At 37.2% G+C, this 16985-nt stretch overlaps 1 protein-coding gene across 1 annotated transcript; it reads right to left on the minus strand.

Annotated features, from left to right (window-relative positions):
- Positions 1–6274: 6274 nt before the first annotated feature.
- LOC114323155 (uncharacterized) lies at positions 6275–9269 on the minus strand. The gene is made up of 7 exons (XM_082872019.1): positions 9192–9269; positions 8738–8833; positions 8305–8633; positions 7899–8184; positions 7065–7280; positions 6821–6967; positions 6275–6721 (listed from the first exon to the last, which is right to left on the minus strand). Exons 1-7 carry the CDS (start codon positions 9267–9269, stop codon positions 6275–6277), a joined length of 1599 nt encoding a protein of 532 aa, XP_082728145.1.
- Positions 9270–16985: the final 7716 nt, after the last annotated feature.

The raw sequence follows: 16985 nt of genomic DNA on the forward strand, positions 1-16985 counted from the left end.
TTTAAATTTTGTTTAGCTGTCAGATTCAAGTGAATCCTATTAAACAACTGAATCCTATTTTTGATAACTTATTCTCAAAAAATTCAATTCTGTATAATAGTATGTTTTTTCCCCAACTTTACCTTTCACATTAAAAAAAGAATTAATAATTTTATTAAAAATTTAATTTATTTAAAAATGTATTTTTATAAATAAGAAATTTTTATTAAACGGGCATTAGATTCATCATTTATGTTATACACTGAAAATATGTCAATTTGCCATGGTATTATTTTCCACAAATTTTTATTGAAATATTTATACAATTAGGCATTTTTTGAATTGCCTGTCAAATATTTTTTTCAATGTAAGAGCATCTCCAACGCTTAGTCAAATTTTTTATCAAATTTGAGTAAAAGTTTGATTTGAAATGACATGCTCTAATCGTTTCATCAAATTTGGCCGGTCGTCCAACCTACTGTAAATTTTCATCAAATCTTCTCCAATCTGGTTGTATACTCGGTTGTCTGACCGGTCGTCCACTCGGTTGACCGGTCGGTCATCCACCCAGTCATCCATCAATGGTCACCTGCAAGATTTAAAGAAAGGTTTAACGCTCCTTTAATTTGATGAAAAAATGATGACTCCCTTAATTTGATACCAATTTGGTGAAACAATTAGAACATCATTTTTATCAAATTTTTATCAAATTTAAATTTGATGAAAGATATTAGTCTAGATTAGAGATGGTTGATGGCAACAAAAAATGATGAATGTCATAATTCTTTTGATCAAATTATTGTTTATAAGTTTGTTTAGATTATATTTGGACCTACCTTTTTCTTTTCAATTTTCAAATTCTTACCAAAATCTATTATCCAAATACAGTTTTAATGTAACTTGTTTAAATTTTGCAATTAAAAATATAATTTTTAAGTAAATTAAAATTATTTATACAATTATTTTTCATATTTTAATAATAGGGCTAAAAATAGAATAAAACATACCATTGAGAGATTTGAACTTGGGTAATTCTAGAAATGGCAACGGGGCGGGGTGGGGCGGGGCGGGGCCGGGATCACCCTCCCCGTCCCCGATTTCCGAAGGTGGAAATTCCCCTGGCCTTAGCCCCGATCCCCAACAGGGAACCGACTACCATCCCTGCCCCCACCCCTTAACGAGGATCAGGTTTTCCCGACCCCGAAAATCCCCAGCCAAAAAAAAAAAAATAAAAAGCTCCAGAAAATGAATTCATCAACAACAACAACAACATCAATAGATCTAACAAATCTAACAGATTTGAGCTCAAAAAACATCTAACAAATCAACAACATCTGAGCTTTAACAGATCAAAAAACATCATCATCATTTTCATCACCAACAGATCCTTATCAACATCTCCATCATTTCCAGATCTGGAGAACAAAAGCAAAAAACAAGAGAGAAAGAGAGAGAGAGAGAGAGAGAGAGAGAGAGAGAGAGATACCGTGAGAGAGAGATGAGGAGTCGGTGGTGAAAATGAAAGAAGAAACCGATGGTGAGGGAGCTGCCGGTGAGAACTAGAGAAGGAGCCGGTGGTGAGGGAGCTGTGGTTGTGTATGAGAGAGTGAGAGAGAGAGAGAAAGCCAGATGTGTTATGTTTGTATGTCAACTCAACCAAACCCTACACACAACACACACACACATGCACACACACACACATATATATATAAACACACAACACACACATATATATTTATATATATAAATAGGATCGGGGGGCTGAGCGGGGTGGGACCGGGGCTGGGTCGGGTCCGAGGTTGGAAAATGTATCCTTGTCCCCGTCCCCGGCCCGAATATCATCGGGGATTTATTTTTAAATGCCATCCCCGGCCCGTCGGGGGTATTTTTCAGGAAAAAACCGCTCAATTTGGGGTCAGGGGGTCGGGTCTCTGTCGGGCCGGATTCAAATTGCCATCCCTAGATAATTCTATCTACACAAGGAAATTCTATTTTCACCTACCTAATAAACTCAAGGCAAATCTTGTCTCAATACACACACCTATTAATTTGATTATGAATTAATTTTCTCAATCCACACCCTTAAAATTATAATTACATCCTTCACTCATAAATGATACGCAAACTTTACCCTCAAATGCACACACTTTAATTGACCTTAATTGACATTTCTAGTTCCACCCACTTTTGTGAGGACTTTGGCTTCGTTCAAACAAAGAAGAAAAAAAAAAAAAAGTTTTGAACTTTCCTCACCTCCATTGAAGAACTTGAAATCACTAAAAACTATTGAATCCTTTGTTTAAGGTAAGAAATCTTTCAATTTTCTTATTACATTTATCATTTTGTTATTACATTTACTATTTTCGGATATCTCTACACTCCATTGGCATAAAACATCGATTTTTCCATGGTTGGGGACGAGTTGGAGCTCTCAGCACTGGGTGTCCGAATTTGTTTCTTCAATTCGGAACCCAATCACTGAATAATGTGTACAATATCGACCAATTGAATCTGAACAAAATATAAAATTTCTAAGTTTTTCTGCCGAATATAATATAATTTTTCGGTTCAATAGTTCCGAATTAATTCTTTTATTTCGGCAATTGATTTCTGAAATATTTGTGTTCATTCGGCACTGAAGTTCCGAATGGTTTTTTTTATATATGTATATATATATAAATTTACACCAAGTTATATAGGCTGCCAAGATTAGTTTTACTTTAGATTCTTTTTCAACAATTTTATTTTATGGGTATGTTTATGTATTTATTTATTTATTTATTTTTTGCGAAATTCAATGCATAACAATATAAACAAAAATCTGTGCAGTATTGGTATTTTCACATTATATTGTTAGCTTAAGTAGTTATTAAACATAGGTCTTCAAAAATGCTGTTAGCTAAATAGCTGAACAAAACAATTGCATTATATAGAATATTAGGGGTTTGTCCTTTCAAAACATTGAAATTAGGGCCAAATTTGGTCTTTGGTTGTATACTTACAGCTACAACAAATTTACAATCAATAGAATGTACAAAGACAAATGATGGGCAGTCCTTTGATTGTTTGAAAAATGATGTTGGTATTGATTAATGACCTTGTTGCCTTGATAAATTGGCCGAAGTAAAGTTAATCTGTTTTTGGTATGTTGTGAACATTACCAAACTAATTGGTAAATGGTCTGTATAGAATACAAATAGTTTTGCTATATCCATGTTTACATTGTAATTTTTCAACAAATCCTAGTCTCACTCTTTCATCAATAGTAGGGTTATGTCCTTAACTTATTTTGTTAATTTCACATCATCAAAATTGTCAATTTAATGGTCTATAACTGCATATTAGATTTCATTAAGGTGGCATGGTTAGGCTACTTATTACCCACATTGATGTGATCTTTTCTGGGCGTGTTTATTCTGTTTCATTATATTGGTTGATGAGAAAAATTTTCTTTATGCAGATGGATGCCGGTCCCAATCAACGTCGGTTAGTAACAGCTTCGAACAGAAGACTCTGTGAATTAAAGAGACGTGGGCGTGGTCGTAGTCGTGGTCGTGGTCGTGGTCGTGGACGTGGATGTGCTCGAGTTCATGATGATGACACGCACATTGCCATGGATGATGATCCTATACATGATGCACCAGTTATGGATGATATTGCTATGGATGATGACCCTACTAGTGATGATGCTGACATTGTTGATGAAGATATCCTTACTCAGCCATTTCCGGGAGGGCCAACTGATCTATCAATCCTTAAAATTTTTAAAAGTCATGTTGCCTCAGCTATTTGAAATGGTACTGATGAAAGGGGCCCTTTAAAGTATCATAATCACTCGTCTAAGATTCGTTTGTTTAAAGTATCATAATCACTCGTCTAAGATTCGTTTGTAGCCGTGGTGGGAACAAGGAAACAACGCTACATTTGTAAACATTGTAGAGATGTCAGGACTTGTACAATTAGGTCGTTGCACGTACCGCTTTGTCAACAAAATTGTAGTGTCTAGTTTTGTTGAGAGATAGCAACCAGAGACAAACACCTTCCATTTGACTGTTGGAGAGATGACTATCACATTGGACGATGTCGCCACTATCCTAGGGCTTCCCATTGTAGGCAAATCTATTAGTGTGCGTAAGTTGTCAGAAAGGCAGGCCATTGCATTAGTAGTTAATACCTTGGAAATTGATAAGCAAGAGGTCAGACATGAGATGTCTAGTGCTGGAGGCAATTCAGTGAGGTTTGAGTGGTTGAGGGCACACTTTCATAATGTCACAGACAATGACTCAATGGAAAGAATTGCATGTGCAGGTAGAGCATACTTGTTATTTTTGTTGGGTTGTACACTTTTCAGTGATAAGACTGGTATTAAGGTCCCCGTTGTTTATTTGAGTTTGTTGTCCGATTTGACGACTGTATCTTCATATGCTTGGAGTGTTGCTGCATTGGCATACTTGTATAGACAGATGGGGTACGCTAGCCGGTCCGGCGTAAAACAAATAGCCGGTTACATGACACTTCTTGAGGGATGGATTTATGAGTATTTTCGTGGATTTCAACCACACTTGAATATGAATTACACTCGAGACATGCCACATGTTTACTGTTGGACTTCTCAGAGAGAGTCTGATGAAGAGACACAGTTATAGGCTTTTCAAGAGGAGTTTGATAGGTTGGGTGTACATGATGTAAGTTAGAAAGTCCTTTAAAATTTGAAATTCTATATCATACAAAATTTATAGTTGTCATATCTTACAGTTGTTATTGTTTGCAGGTTATTTGGGACCCCGTACCAGAGTTGCAGATGTCCATCCGTGTCACCCAATTACGTTCTACCACATTGCCTAAAATGTTTGGAAGTAGTTGAACCATATCACCCTGACAAAGTTTTGAGACAGTTTGGCAAAGTGTAGGCAATCCCTAATCCACCACTTGGCCCTATGCGTGCCTCTCGAGGAGCCACAGCTCCACGTTACAATGTTATGTATGCATACTTGGACATCATTTGGGAGGCATGGGACAACCATATGTTATCTGATTGAAAGAGGAGTACACCGATACGACAACCTTGGGATTGTGTTCCTGGTTACATGGATTGGTACCAAACCATTACCCATATGTATGTTGAAAACCCAACGCGTCATTCTCAAGTAGACCCAAATATTCATCATTATCAGTATCCTAGCCAAGATGCACAAGTACTTTTTTTTTTAAGGGCACAATTACGAATTATTTATGTAAACTATTATAGGTTTGTATATAATGTTGTATTTGTTCTCGTAATGTAGCGTATGTCACAGATATATCAGATTACTCATCCTTTCGTTGAGGCTGACTATGAGGATAATGTTCAACATCCTAATAGACTTTACTACGCAATCGATGAAATTGAACAGCTTCTTTAAGATCAACATTAGTGAAGCTGCGTCCAACACATCCGCTCAGGGTTGGTCTGCACCCAGCTCTTCTACTATATAGCATTTTGGAGCACATTACACTCGCCGGTCATGTAGTTGATAGTAGTTCATAATGTTAGCACAAGTAGTTTTTGATGGTGTTAGTGGATGTGTAAGAAGACAAATATCATTATTATCTTTAGATTATGTACTTCTTGGATTATGTATAAAGAGACATGTATTTTGTGATGATGTGGATGGATTGAACTACTAGTTAATATTACTAGTTCTTGTTACATACTTCTTGTTTAATATGAATAATCTTTAACAGTAGTTGCACTTGGTTAATATTATTTTCATTATGTTTTGTGTTCAGACAATGTAAAAATAATATGACATATATTCCATAAATAAGAGAACTATAACTCACATGATATTATATTTAAAAAAAAAAATGACCATTACAAAATTTAATGGCAAAATGATATCTATCTCGTTATTCCATTCTAGTAAATCATAAAAACTAATGTCTTAAACCTCTCATGACTGCTCTCTAATACATCAATCTATGTCAAATACATCAAATATCTCTCGAGTAGCTATATTAAGTCCTATGTTGTCTTTGAATTTTTGAATGCGGCTAATGGTGAACTCGCCAAAGCACAGCAATGGGAGGAACTGGATGACCAGGATTCAAAAATACCAGCACGTACATCCAAAAATTTACATATCTTTACCAAATCTATCAAATTTGCAATTACACAAATATTAAACAACAATGTACAGTTATTTTCATAACTTATACTTGTACAAAATGATTTCCACTGACAAATCCAATGGCAATCTCGCGACGATCAGTTAGGGTTACTGGTGGTGATCTCAAAGGTAAGAAAGTAAGATTGTTACAACGACAAGTGGTACAAGACGACATTATAAAATGATGCAATAAGATGTCCCATGTCAGACATAGTCATCCTACGATCAAAGCCTACGTTATCTTCAAAATATGAAAGGATGTATGTCAGCTTCTTGACCCTCTCATGCGACCCGTATAGTACGATGTATTCATCTCTGTAATTATTCAATTCAAGTAGCATATCACGTCTAACTTGCACCCAGTTATTCTCTCCAAGACCAAGTAAACGCGCAATAGCTCTAAAACCACAATTCTCATCACCATCTATATCATTCATCAACTTTGTAAATGGTATTAACATAGACGGGAAGTCACCAGCATATGCACTCGGTAAACTTGTTCTTGTACAATATGTCTTTGTTTTCACATTCTGCTTCTTATCAAGCACTTTCGAAGCTCTCTTTTTCTTTGACTGATTGGAAGCTAATGTGCTCTGGCTATCATGGCCATCGTCAACCAACTCAAATGCACACAGGTCACGACGACAAGATATATCAGTTTTCTTATGTCCTCAATGTGGATTAGGTTTCACATCAAGCTCAATAAGAAAAGTGTTCGCTGGATTTGCAATTTTCGTCAACTTCTTCAACATATCCAATTGCATGGCAATATCAGACTCATTGAACCGCTTCAAAATCATCTCAAGTTCTGGGATACAAGTCAATTCCAATTTCTCAACCTTCGGATTATGCACACATATAGTAAGTCGCGTCCAATGTACATGTATGCTATTGAATGGAATAGGACGGCCTTGTCTCATATAATCTGCAATCTACAATCTCATGAGCACAAGGTAAACCATGTGTGCGCCTAAGAACACACCCACATGTTGTAACATCAATTCCAACTGAATTTGCTCTCTTACTCTTTGCCAACACATACTCCAATGCACAAATAGACATATTACCCCAGAGCTCTCTAAATTGAGAAGGTTTGAATTGACGTTGAGCAGTTGTCAAACTCTTCTCGAATGATGCTTTAACTTGAATGTGCTGTAATTTAAGTAGACAATGTATTTTTTCAAATGAAATCTCAAATGTCGTTTGACTTAAACCTAATTGTCTCTTCAATCTAGCATGAACACTCTCAACCCTGTTCATATGGATGTAAAAAAAAAATAGTCAAGCATAATAATTAAAAATAACAATATGATTTATAATAATAATAAATAAAAAAAAAGGGAATATTACCGATTGGTTGTAACATTGTCAAAAATGCATACACATGTTTGTATGTACCGCAATGAATTTTTCTTGATACGGATTCAACTAACTCACAATAACATACTTGATTGTTTCTGAGTAGTTACTGATATCCTTATACAGCATTGCAAGGTGATCAGTGTATTCCTCTTCAGTCAATGACAATACCAAATAGTTTCATACCGTTTTAAACTTGTCCCATTTTTCTTTTGTCTCAAACATTTTCTTGCATTTCGTCAATACATTCTTATTAATATGCCAACGACATAACAAATGTCGAGCATTCAGAAAAGTGTTGTCAATGGCATTCATCAAAGCAAGCTCTCTGTCGGTGACAATGACTTCAGGTAAAACACTGTCGTCTATAAGATCACGCAATATTTGTAACACCTATGCATAATTATCAACCTGCTCAATTTGTAAGTATGCAATAGCCACGGAGAATGTCATATGAGTTGATATTACTCCCACAATTTCAAGAAGAGGAAGCCAATATCTATTCATCTTATATGTGCAATCCATAACCAACACACGAGAGAATGTATGAAGCAAATCCAAACTCACTGGATGTGCCCAAAACAAGTCTGTGACAGTCATAGAGCCATTCTCACATCGATAAAGCTCAATGTACTTATGTTTCGCTAATTCACCCAACAGTTGTTGCATCTGGGATCTACTAACTTTCTGTAGAACCCTACATCGATGTCGTACATTGTAAACTGTCTTCATTATGCTCATATTAAGGGCATCCCTCTATTTGAGTGTAATGAGTATCTCTTTTCGTCTTACTAGGCTCTTTGACATATCTACTAACAGAGACTTTTTATTAGCTGACAATCTCCTTGCACATGAATGTCCTTGGAGATGCTCTGCAGCTGGATGATTATGCAGTCCACAAACTACATTCAATATCCATTCATCATTTATTTTCAACTTGTATGCCTTCAAATCAAATGGACATTCGCACTTTTTCGTACCAGTTTGTCTCAATAAGTCTTTTGATCCATCTTTTAACTTTTTACGCGATCTATACTGCCCACTCCGCTCACAAGCAAGATAAATTCTTGGTCTTTTGCGATCACCACCATAGTCTAACGTCCTTATAACAATAACAAAGCCATTTGCCCTTCCACTATCACGTACCTAAGTGAGCAATTCATCTTTACTGTCGAAAACCTATATATAATGTCACACAACTTTCATAAGAACAAACTAAACAAACTAATTAATAAAAATTATAAACTTACGAATTTCATATTAAAGGTTACTTGTTTAGAAGTAAAATGACTAGTACAATCCACCATAATATCCGATCGAACCTCAGTTTCTTCAGTGGATGCCATCTGAGAAGGAAGGGAAAACAATTTTCATTCAGTTTTACAGAGCCGAATATAATAGAATAATTCAGCACTACAAAGCCGAAAACAATGAAATAATTCGACATTAAAGAGACGAAAAAAATAAAAATTTCGGCACTATATGGCTGAATTTTTTTTTATAAAATTCAGCACTTTAAAACCTAAATAAATTTCAAATATCAAAATTTAAGTATTGAAAAAAGTCATAAATTCGGAACTTGTATATCGAAATATGACTATTATTTTGGAAGCTGATTTCCGTATATTTTCATAAAATTCTACATTGACTATCCGAGTAAAAAACGCAAAAAAAAATTAAAAATTGTTACACGAAAAAACTAACCTTTTCTGCACTGATTTTGCTGTCATCAGATATATTTTTACTTGGGTTTGAACTTCCATAGGTTTGTAACTCTTCCATATCAAAATCAAGTAAAAATTGTGAAACTAATAATTAAACGATGTAAATAGTAGAGTATAAACCTAGAGATTAAAACAATATGAGAGATTTCTAAGAGTAATAATTTGCAAGCAACATATAAGTATAGAGTGCGTAACAAGCAAAGTGATAAAAATGGAAAAATTAGGGTTTAAGTTTTTTAATTCAAAAGGTGTATATTGAGATTTTTTTTGTTCCTAAAAGATGTATACAGAGAATTTTCTATCTAATATTATGGGTGTTGTTGAATGTGTATTACAATAATTTTTATTTAGAATATAATTATCATTAAATTAATAATTCATTAACTGTGTGCCCTGAGCTAATCAGGTGTGTGAAAATAGAATTTCCCATCTACACAATGGAAAGAGCTCATTACACCCAAAAATTTAATCATTTTTCAAAATTATCAAAAACACCCTTAACACCTAACCCTATTTTTTTAGCACAATCTGCAACTGCTATTGGCGACCTCCATTTCTATCTCCGACGAGCCCTTCTGCCATTTCCATCACCTCTGGGTCCAAAATCCATCGAAGATTTGCCATCCCAACCCCTCTCCTCCAACAGTGAACCCTCTCCCCTTGATTGCCCCTCGTCGTTTTCTCTCCCCTATTCTCTCTCGTCAACCTAGCCATGCTCTCCATCCCTCTCCTGTTCTTTTCAAACCCACATCAATTATAAACTGGTACCACCTTCCTCTATTGTCGCAAAAGAAAGAGTGAAAGATTTGAAGCTCCAAATCTCCAGATTTGGAAAAATGAAGAAGAAGATCCACCGCCGTAAAAGCAAGTGAAAAATGGAGAAATCTGGAGCTTCAAATCTCTAGATTTGGAAAAATGAAGAGGAAAAAGAAGAGAGATTGGAATGGGAGTCGAAGAAGATGATGAGAGGTCAATCAGAGGTGGCAAGGAGGTGGTTGAGAAAGGGTGACCGGAGCTAGGAATGGATTGGTCTAAGTTGGACTGCTATCGGAGCAGTGTGATTGGTTGGGTTAGGGTTTTGATCATTTAGTCACAGAACAAAATTGTATTAAAATAATTTTTAAAAAATGAGGTGCTTAACTAAATTTTTAGGGTGCATTTAGAGTCACCCTTGAACTTTTTGAAATTAAGTTATTAGACAGAGTTGGTGTTTGGGGAGTTGCTATTTTAGTAGGCTAGTTTAGTTTTTGGCTATTTTAATAAATTAAAATTTTTGTGTTTGAGAAGATAGTTGGATTTTTTTGTAGTTGAATGTGATATTTGTAAGAGAAAAAGTGAAATGATTATGGATTTGATGTGACATTTTATTTTATTGACTATTTTAGCCTATTTTGTTATTTTGTGGAGTTTAGCCCAAAAAACTAAAAAAAGCCTTTGCCAAACACCCCCAGAACTTATTAGTAATCTTGATAACAAAATATAATTTATCAATCGGGGTGTTTGGTTTTAATTTTCTGAATTTAATTTTCTGAAAATTGAGTTTTTTAATTTTAATTGAATATTTTTAAAATTTTAAGTAATTTTTTTTACTTTTTATTTGTAAAAAACTATTTTAAAAAATCAATATATATATAAGAATACAAAAAATGTACTAAATTCTCGTATTTTTTTATATATTTTTGGTATTTAGTAAATTTTTTAAAGATTTTTTCACAAATATTATACTTTTTAAGTGTATATATGTTAAGTATATCTAAAAATTAAAAAAATTACTTAGAATATTAAAAAATGGCAAACTTCACTTTACCACATGTGCATTGGGCCGCCTGCGGTTTACCTCCCTAACATTTAGAAATCACCACATAACCCTCCTGTGGTTACTAGATTGAATTGCATAGTTAGTATTTACATCTAACATAACAAAAAAAGGAAGGAAAAAAAAATAATCTTTTTAAATTAATTTTCATATAATTGTATTTTACAAATACATAGATCCGTGAAATCACAACACAAATCAAGGAAAATCAAATCAACATATTAGCAAACCAAACCAAATACCAAACTAGAGCGGGTAAAGATATACTTCTTCTTAGAGATCATGAATTTGATGCATCTAGGAGATACAACTGGCCTTAGGCCTCAGGATTCGATTAATGTCATTCCGATTATAGAGCTTGTAATCGAACCCTTCTGGTACTTTGACCTCCTTATTCAGATCTCCATCTTGGATGATGAGATGGTAGAGATCTCCTTCTTCTTCTCAAACTCAAAAATAGAAAGAAAAAAAAAAAAAAACTAAAACCCCACACGTTCTTCTCTCTGATGTGCTTGTACAGGTGCACCATGAATGACTTCACCGAGTCCAGTACCACGTTTGGGTCGTGTTACCCAAAAGACAACCTAAGAGAGGGAGTGAATTAGGTTTTTACAATTAAAAATAATAATACCCTAATAAAATTTATGACTACCTTAATAGATAAATATAGTTAATGAAATAAAAATAATTAAAACAAGTGTTCTAACAACTATGTCAGTTAATGATTTTAGCACAATGAAAATGTGAACAGTTAATGATTTTAGCACAATGAAAATGTGAAATATAGCTATGGCAATTTAAATAAAATAAAGAGATACAAGAGAGAGAGGCAAACAAATTTATAGTGGTTCAGCTTCAATTCGGCCTACGTCCACTCCTCAAGCTTCACTTGAGATTTCTACTATACTCTAGCTTCACAGGGTGCTAGCAACCTTTTCACAGATGGAGCAATCCTCCACAGATTTTACACAGACTTTCTAAGTCAAGAACACTGAGTGTACTACACTCTTACAAGCTTGAAAAGAATGTGTTTTTGCTTTCACAGAAAGTTACAAGAATTATCTCTCAAAGATAGATATAGAAATGAAGCTTTAGATTTTCTGTAAACCTCACACAAGAAAGATGAGCTTAATGCTATAAGGCTCAGTGTATAATTTCTAAGATAAAGATGTAAACAAATTGAATAACATTTCTCAGAGAATTTTTAGAGAAAAGATGAGAATGATTTTTTATCAAGGAATTTTTGCTAGGTTGTATCTCTTGTATATACGGTTTCTGTGTTGTTTTCACTAAGGCTCTCTATAACAAGTCCACGGGGGACCTCGCTACAGCTCGGACTCGATTTGTGTCACGGTTCGTAATCTGAACCAAAGAGTCCAAATCCGACAAATCGTTTTGAGAAAACAGATTTTTTTTTGAAAGAAGTGCCAAACATGGACTGCTTTGCCAGATACAGAGTCGCCACCTAAATATTTTATTTTGGAGAAATTTAGGAAATCCTGACTCGTTTGCCTAAGGCCACGTGTCCGTCATCACCAAAGTTGCCTCGGCTCGGGAACTTGGGTACGATTGGAGAAGGTCACTTCGTGAGCACCCCCGCTCGCCCGATCAAAGATCGGCCTCTACTAACCATGATATCAAGTTTTGAAAACATTGTGTGTTCTTATTCCGGTTATTAGCCTAGATTTACTATGTGAAGCGCACAGCATACAAGTATAGACTGGATCGCCTGAATTGGAACAAAACATTTCATATTTGTTTATTTGAAAATGGTTTGATGGTGCTACCCACAAGTAGGCTAAGACGTGGATTTGCCACCCTCGGGTGGGCTTAGAAAAACATGATTTTGCCACTATCTAGTGGGCTTAAAACACACATTTGATGATTTGTTCCAATCCAAATAACCCAACCTTCACCCACAGGCATTCCGGCAGTTATATCACATAAGCATATAGCCTCATGGTAAGCATGCTATTCATGGCAATCACTCACACGCATGCAAGGATGCTAAAGCATAAAACTTACCGAGTACTCCAAGCCAAAACAGAAACCAATTAGAAATCCATGCATGATCCTAATTATACAGAGATGCCTAATGCAACACATGCAAAAATGCAACTATAGCAGGCTCAGCTATTCTACACATGGCATATGAAATGCTACAGCTAACATGTATTTAACTTGAAATTGAAAATACAATGCAGTTACTATGATGCGCCGAGCCCGGTGCATGCAAAATAGATGAATGAATGCAAACATGCTATCATACTGTATGCTAATTGAAACATGCCCTAATCTAACCATCATAAGCTGGTAAATAAAAGGGAGAAAGACGTGGGGTTGGAAGACATACATCACACACACGCACACTTATTACAATTATGCCCTCACACAGAGGGTCCAAATAAATAGTACAGTCCAAATAATACAAATTCCTAATTAATTTACAAATTAACTAAGAAAGATAATAAACTGGCATGCAATCCAGGTACTGCCTTGACTCTTCTTCAGATGATGGATGATGCATGTCTGGGCTGCCTCGCGCGGAAATCCACTGGGATGCCCCAATTAGCCTCTGTTTTACAATTATTCTTGGAAAGCGCGCCAAGCTCCGGAAGGTTGCTAATTCTTGATTTGCTGCAACAGAGAGCAGGAAAGGAGCATAGCAATGTATTTTCACAAATGTATGCATGCCTCGATCCTCGTGCCACCAATCACGCATATCGATGCATGATGGCCGAGGAGTCGATTTGCATGACTCAATATGGAATGAATGCACACATAAACACAACAGGGCCTAGACTCCATCATGGATAATCCGGAGTGTCGGTGATAGGGAATTGAGACACGTTCCGTCACTCGGAGTACGAAACGTACCTCGTTTCTCGTGCTCGGGCTAACTCCTATCCCAAGCACAATGCAATATGCATGACATGCATGAATGCAACTAAGATACAACCTAACATGCACAATGCTATGAAATGAAATGGCATACACAATGCAATATGGGCTTACACCAACATGAGTGGACCTCAGCCACACTCACATAAGAGGCCATGAGATGAAAATGAGACACTCGAGATGCGTGCACGCATGCACGCAAACCGAGGATCGACCCTAAGGCACCAAATGCCACTCTAACAAGACATGGCAGGGCATGAAATATGATATGCAAACATGCAAATTTCAGAAGCGAAAAGTGATGTAAAACAGCCCTGAATCATGGAAACATGGCACCCGATGCATGAAATGGTATCCGAAATGCAAAATTAGGCATACACAATGACCTATAGCTATACAAAGCATGCATTTTTTGATCATGAAGCATGAATACAGATTTAAGGCAATCCCAAAATAAGCATGTTTACAGTTTCAAGCAAGACCAAACAATGAACACAAATAGGGCTAAACCAATATGCAAAAATGGCCCTAAATGTGAGATAAAGAAGAAAGTCACAGTTACAGGCCCTAAATGGCCAAGATCCCTTCAACAAAGTTGAATAGGGGCTCAAAATGAAGCACTTTACAGTTTACAATAGGCCACGAAAACAAACAAAAGTATGGCTAAACTATTGTACAAGAAATGGGCCAAAAAGGGGATAAAGAAGCAAGTGAGGGTTTCTAGCCTCAAACATGGGAGGGCCCTTTAATAAAGTTGAATAGGGGCCCAAAACATGATATTTTTCAGTTGATGGCCAGACCCAAAATAGTGTACAAGCATGCTCAAAATGCTATGCAAAATAAGGCCAAAAAGAGAGCTATAACACAAAGTATAAAAAGGATGCCTCAAACAGTGAAAGACCCTTAATAAAACATGAAGAGAGGGTCAAAATAACATTATTTATAGTTTGGACCAGAGCCCAAAAACAGAAGCACAAGAGGCTAACAAATCATGCAAAAATGGAGCCAAAAGAGAGATACAAAGGCAAGTGGAAAATGGAAGCCTCAAACAGTGATGAGCCCTTCAACAATGTTGAAGAAAGGCTCAAAATAAGCCACTTTACAGTTTATGACATGCCTCAAAACAATTTATACATAGGCCAAAAATACTACACAAGAAAATGGCATACAAGGGAGGTAATGAAGCAAGTGAAACAAGGAGGCCTCAAACAGGGAGAGGCCCTTAAACAAATATGAAAACTACCTCAAAATAATGCTATCTCCAGTTAGGGTCGGATCCAAAAACAGCAAGCAAGTATGGCTAATGTATTGAACAAAATGAAGCACAAAAAAGGAGAATAGGGACTCACCCTTGAAGACCAATCTTTGACAGCCTCTTGGCTTGAGTTTGGTGGCTCCTTAGCTCTGGAAAATAGCTTCAAGTGGCTGCAATGGAGGCTGGAGGTATGGTGCTAGGTGGTGGTGTAGAAAGGGGTGTAGGAGCTTAAAGGTTTGGAGCTTGGAAATATAGAGAGAGAGAGAGATACAAAGCAAGAGGCTTGGGGGAAAATTTTGTAACCCTAAATATGCAGCTGGAGGGCCTGTTATATAGGCAAAAGAGGGGGGAAAAGGGGGGAAAAAATGGAGGGAAATGAAGCCAAGTTTCCCTCCAAAAGTTGGCCCCCCCGGATACAGAATCTGGGGGGAAAAGGAGGGTGTATATGTACTGTACTTGATGCAAGGATTCTGGCCGGCCAGTTATCTAGGGTTTAGGTGGCCGGCCGGCTACCTCCCATGGCCGGTCGGCTAGGGGTCAAAAGGGTCAAGAAGCATTAGTGGCCGGCCACCCCAAAAAGAGAGCCTCTGATGTGTGCACAACACAAACATGTGGTTAAAAACTGGAGACAATGAACCAGGAGAGAGAACAACCCAATTTTCAAAGGGGCTCAAAAGGTTCAAAAACAATTACTGGCCGGCCACCAAATATTGGTGGCCTCCCAGATGTGTACATCACAAATATGGGGTTTAGAGTGCAAGAAAATGGCCCAAGGGTGGTCAACATTGGCTTTGAAGTGAGGAAAAACGGGCGACGGGGGGCGATGGAGGAATAAAACTGGTTGTCTGAACAATTACTGGCCTCCCATCCTTCTACGACCTTCTTACCAATGAAACAGAGGTCCCTGCCAAAAACGAACCAAAACCGATGCAAAATGAAGGTTCGGGGGCCGAAACGCGCAGCCCGAGGCCCCGAAAACTGACTGTTAGGCACCGGAAGTGGTGTTCGACCACGAAGTCGGTTTCTCGAACCACAGTGTCCCTCAAAAGGGAGCAAATAAGATGCATGCCAAGAACCGGAGCAAACGGAGATGGTTAAGCGGTCCTGAACCGAGGCACACGGCCAACGATTCCGAAAAACCGGAAACCGGACTCCAAACGGGCAAAAATGGCCTGCGACCATGAAACGTAGCCTACGGCCACTAAGACATGATCTACGAGACCTCTCCCTCCCTTCGGGAAGAGAAAATAGAGAAAACAGAGCCTGGTTTGCAAACCGAGGCAAAGCACAAAAGAGTCTGGAAGTCCGGAGGCAAGGCTCGCAGCCGAGACTCTGAAACCTCCGAACGAGCACGATATGCAAAATCACCAAGCGCTCAATCGGTGACGTTGAGTCTTAAGGTCGGCCAAAAATGGGGTGTCTACAGTTGCCCCTCTTTGACAGAACTCGAAAGTCATAAGTGACGGGAGTGAATGTCAAAACCCAGAGACGACCCATTTTTGACAAGGCCGAAGACTTAGACAAACAGGCGAGATAAATAGAGATGCGCCCGCAGGCATGCCCGCAGGCAGGGGCAAAACGCAACTGATATGCAGGAAGATTTTGATAATTGGACTTATATGCTACGCGAAGCTGGTTTGAAAATTAGACTTATACGCTACACGAAACCGGTTTGATAATTGGACTTATACGCTACGCGAAGCCGGCTTGAAAATTGAGGATTCATGCAATGCACTGTAATGTAGTGGCTAAAATGCAATGTAATAGCTAAGAGGTAAAGGTACCTTACAGGGGTAATTGGC

The sequence above is a fragment of the Camellia sinensis genome, chromosome 5, assembly GCF_055761805.1.
Source record: "Camellia sinensis isolate YWXY chromosome 5, ASM5576180v1, whole genome shotgun sequence".
NCBI classification, from domain to species: domain Eukaryota; kingdom Viridiplantae; phylum Streptophyta; class Magnoliopsida; order Ericales; family Theaceae; genus Camellia; species Camellia sinensis.

What these genes read in the sequence shown, in the direction of transcription:
- LOC114323155 (XM_082872019.1), bottom strand. Translation starts at nt 9,269, where the DNA reads ATGGAAGAGTTACAAACCTATGGAAGTTCAAACCCAAGTAAAAATATA. An exon ending in GCAAAATCAGTGCAGAAAAG is followed by an intron (nt 8,834 to 9,191) that starts GTTAGTTTTTTC and finishes CTTCCTTCTCAG; the next exon opens with ATGGCATCCACTGAAGAAAC. An exon ending in TCAGCTAATAAAAAGTCTCT is followed by an intron (nt 8,185 to 8,304) that starts GTTAGTAGATAT and finishes ACATCGATGTAG; the next exon opens with GGTTCTACAGAAAGTTAGTA.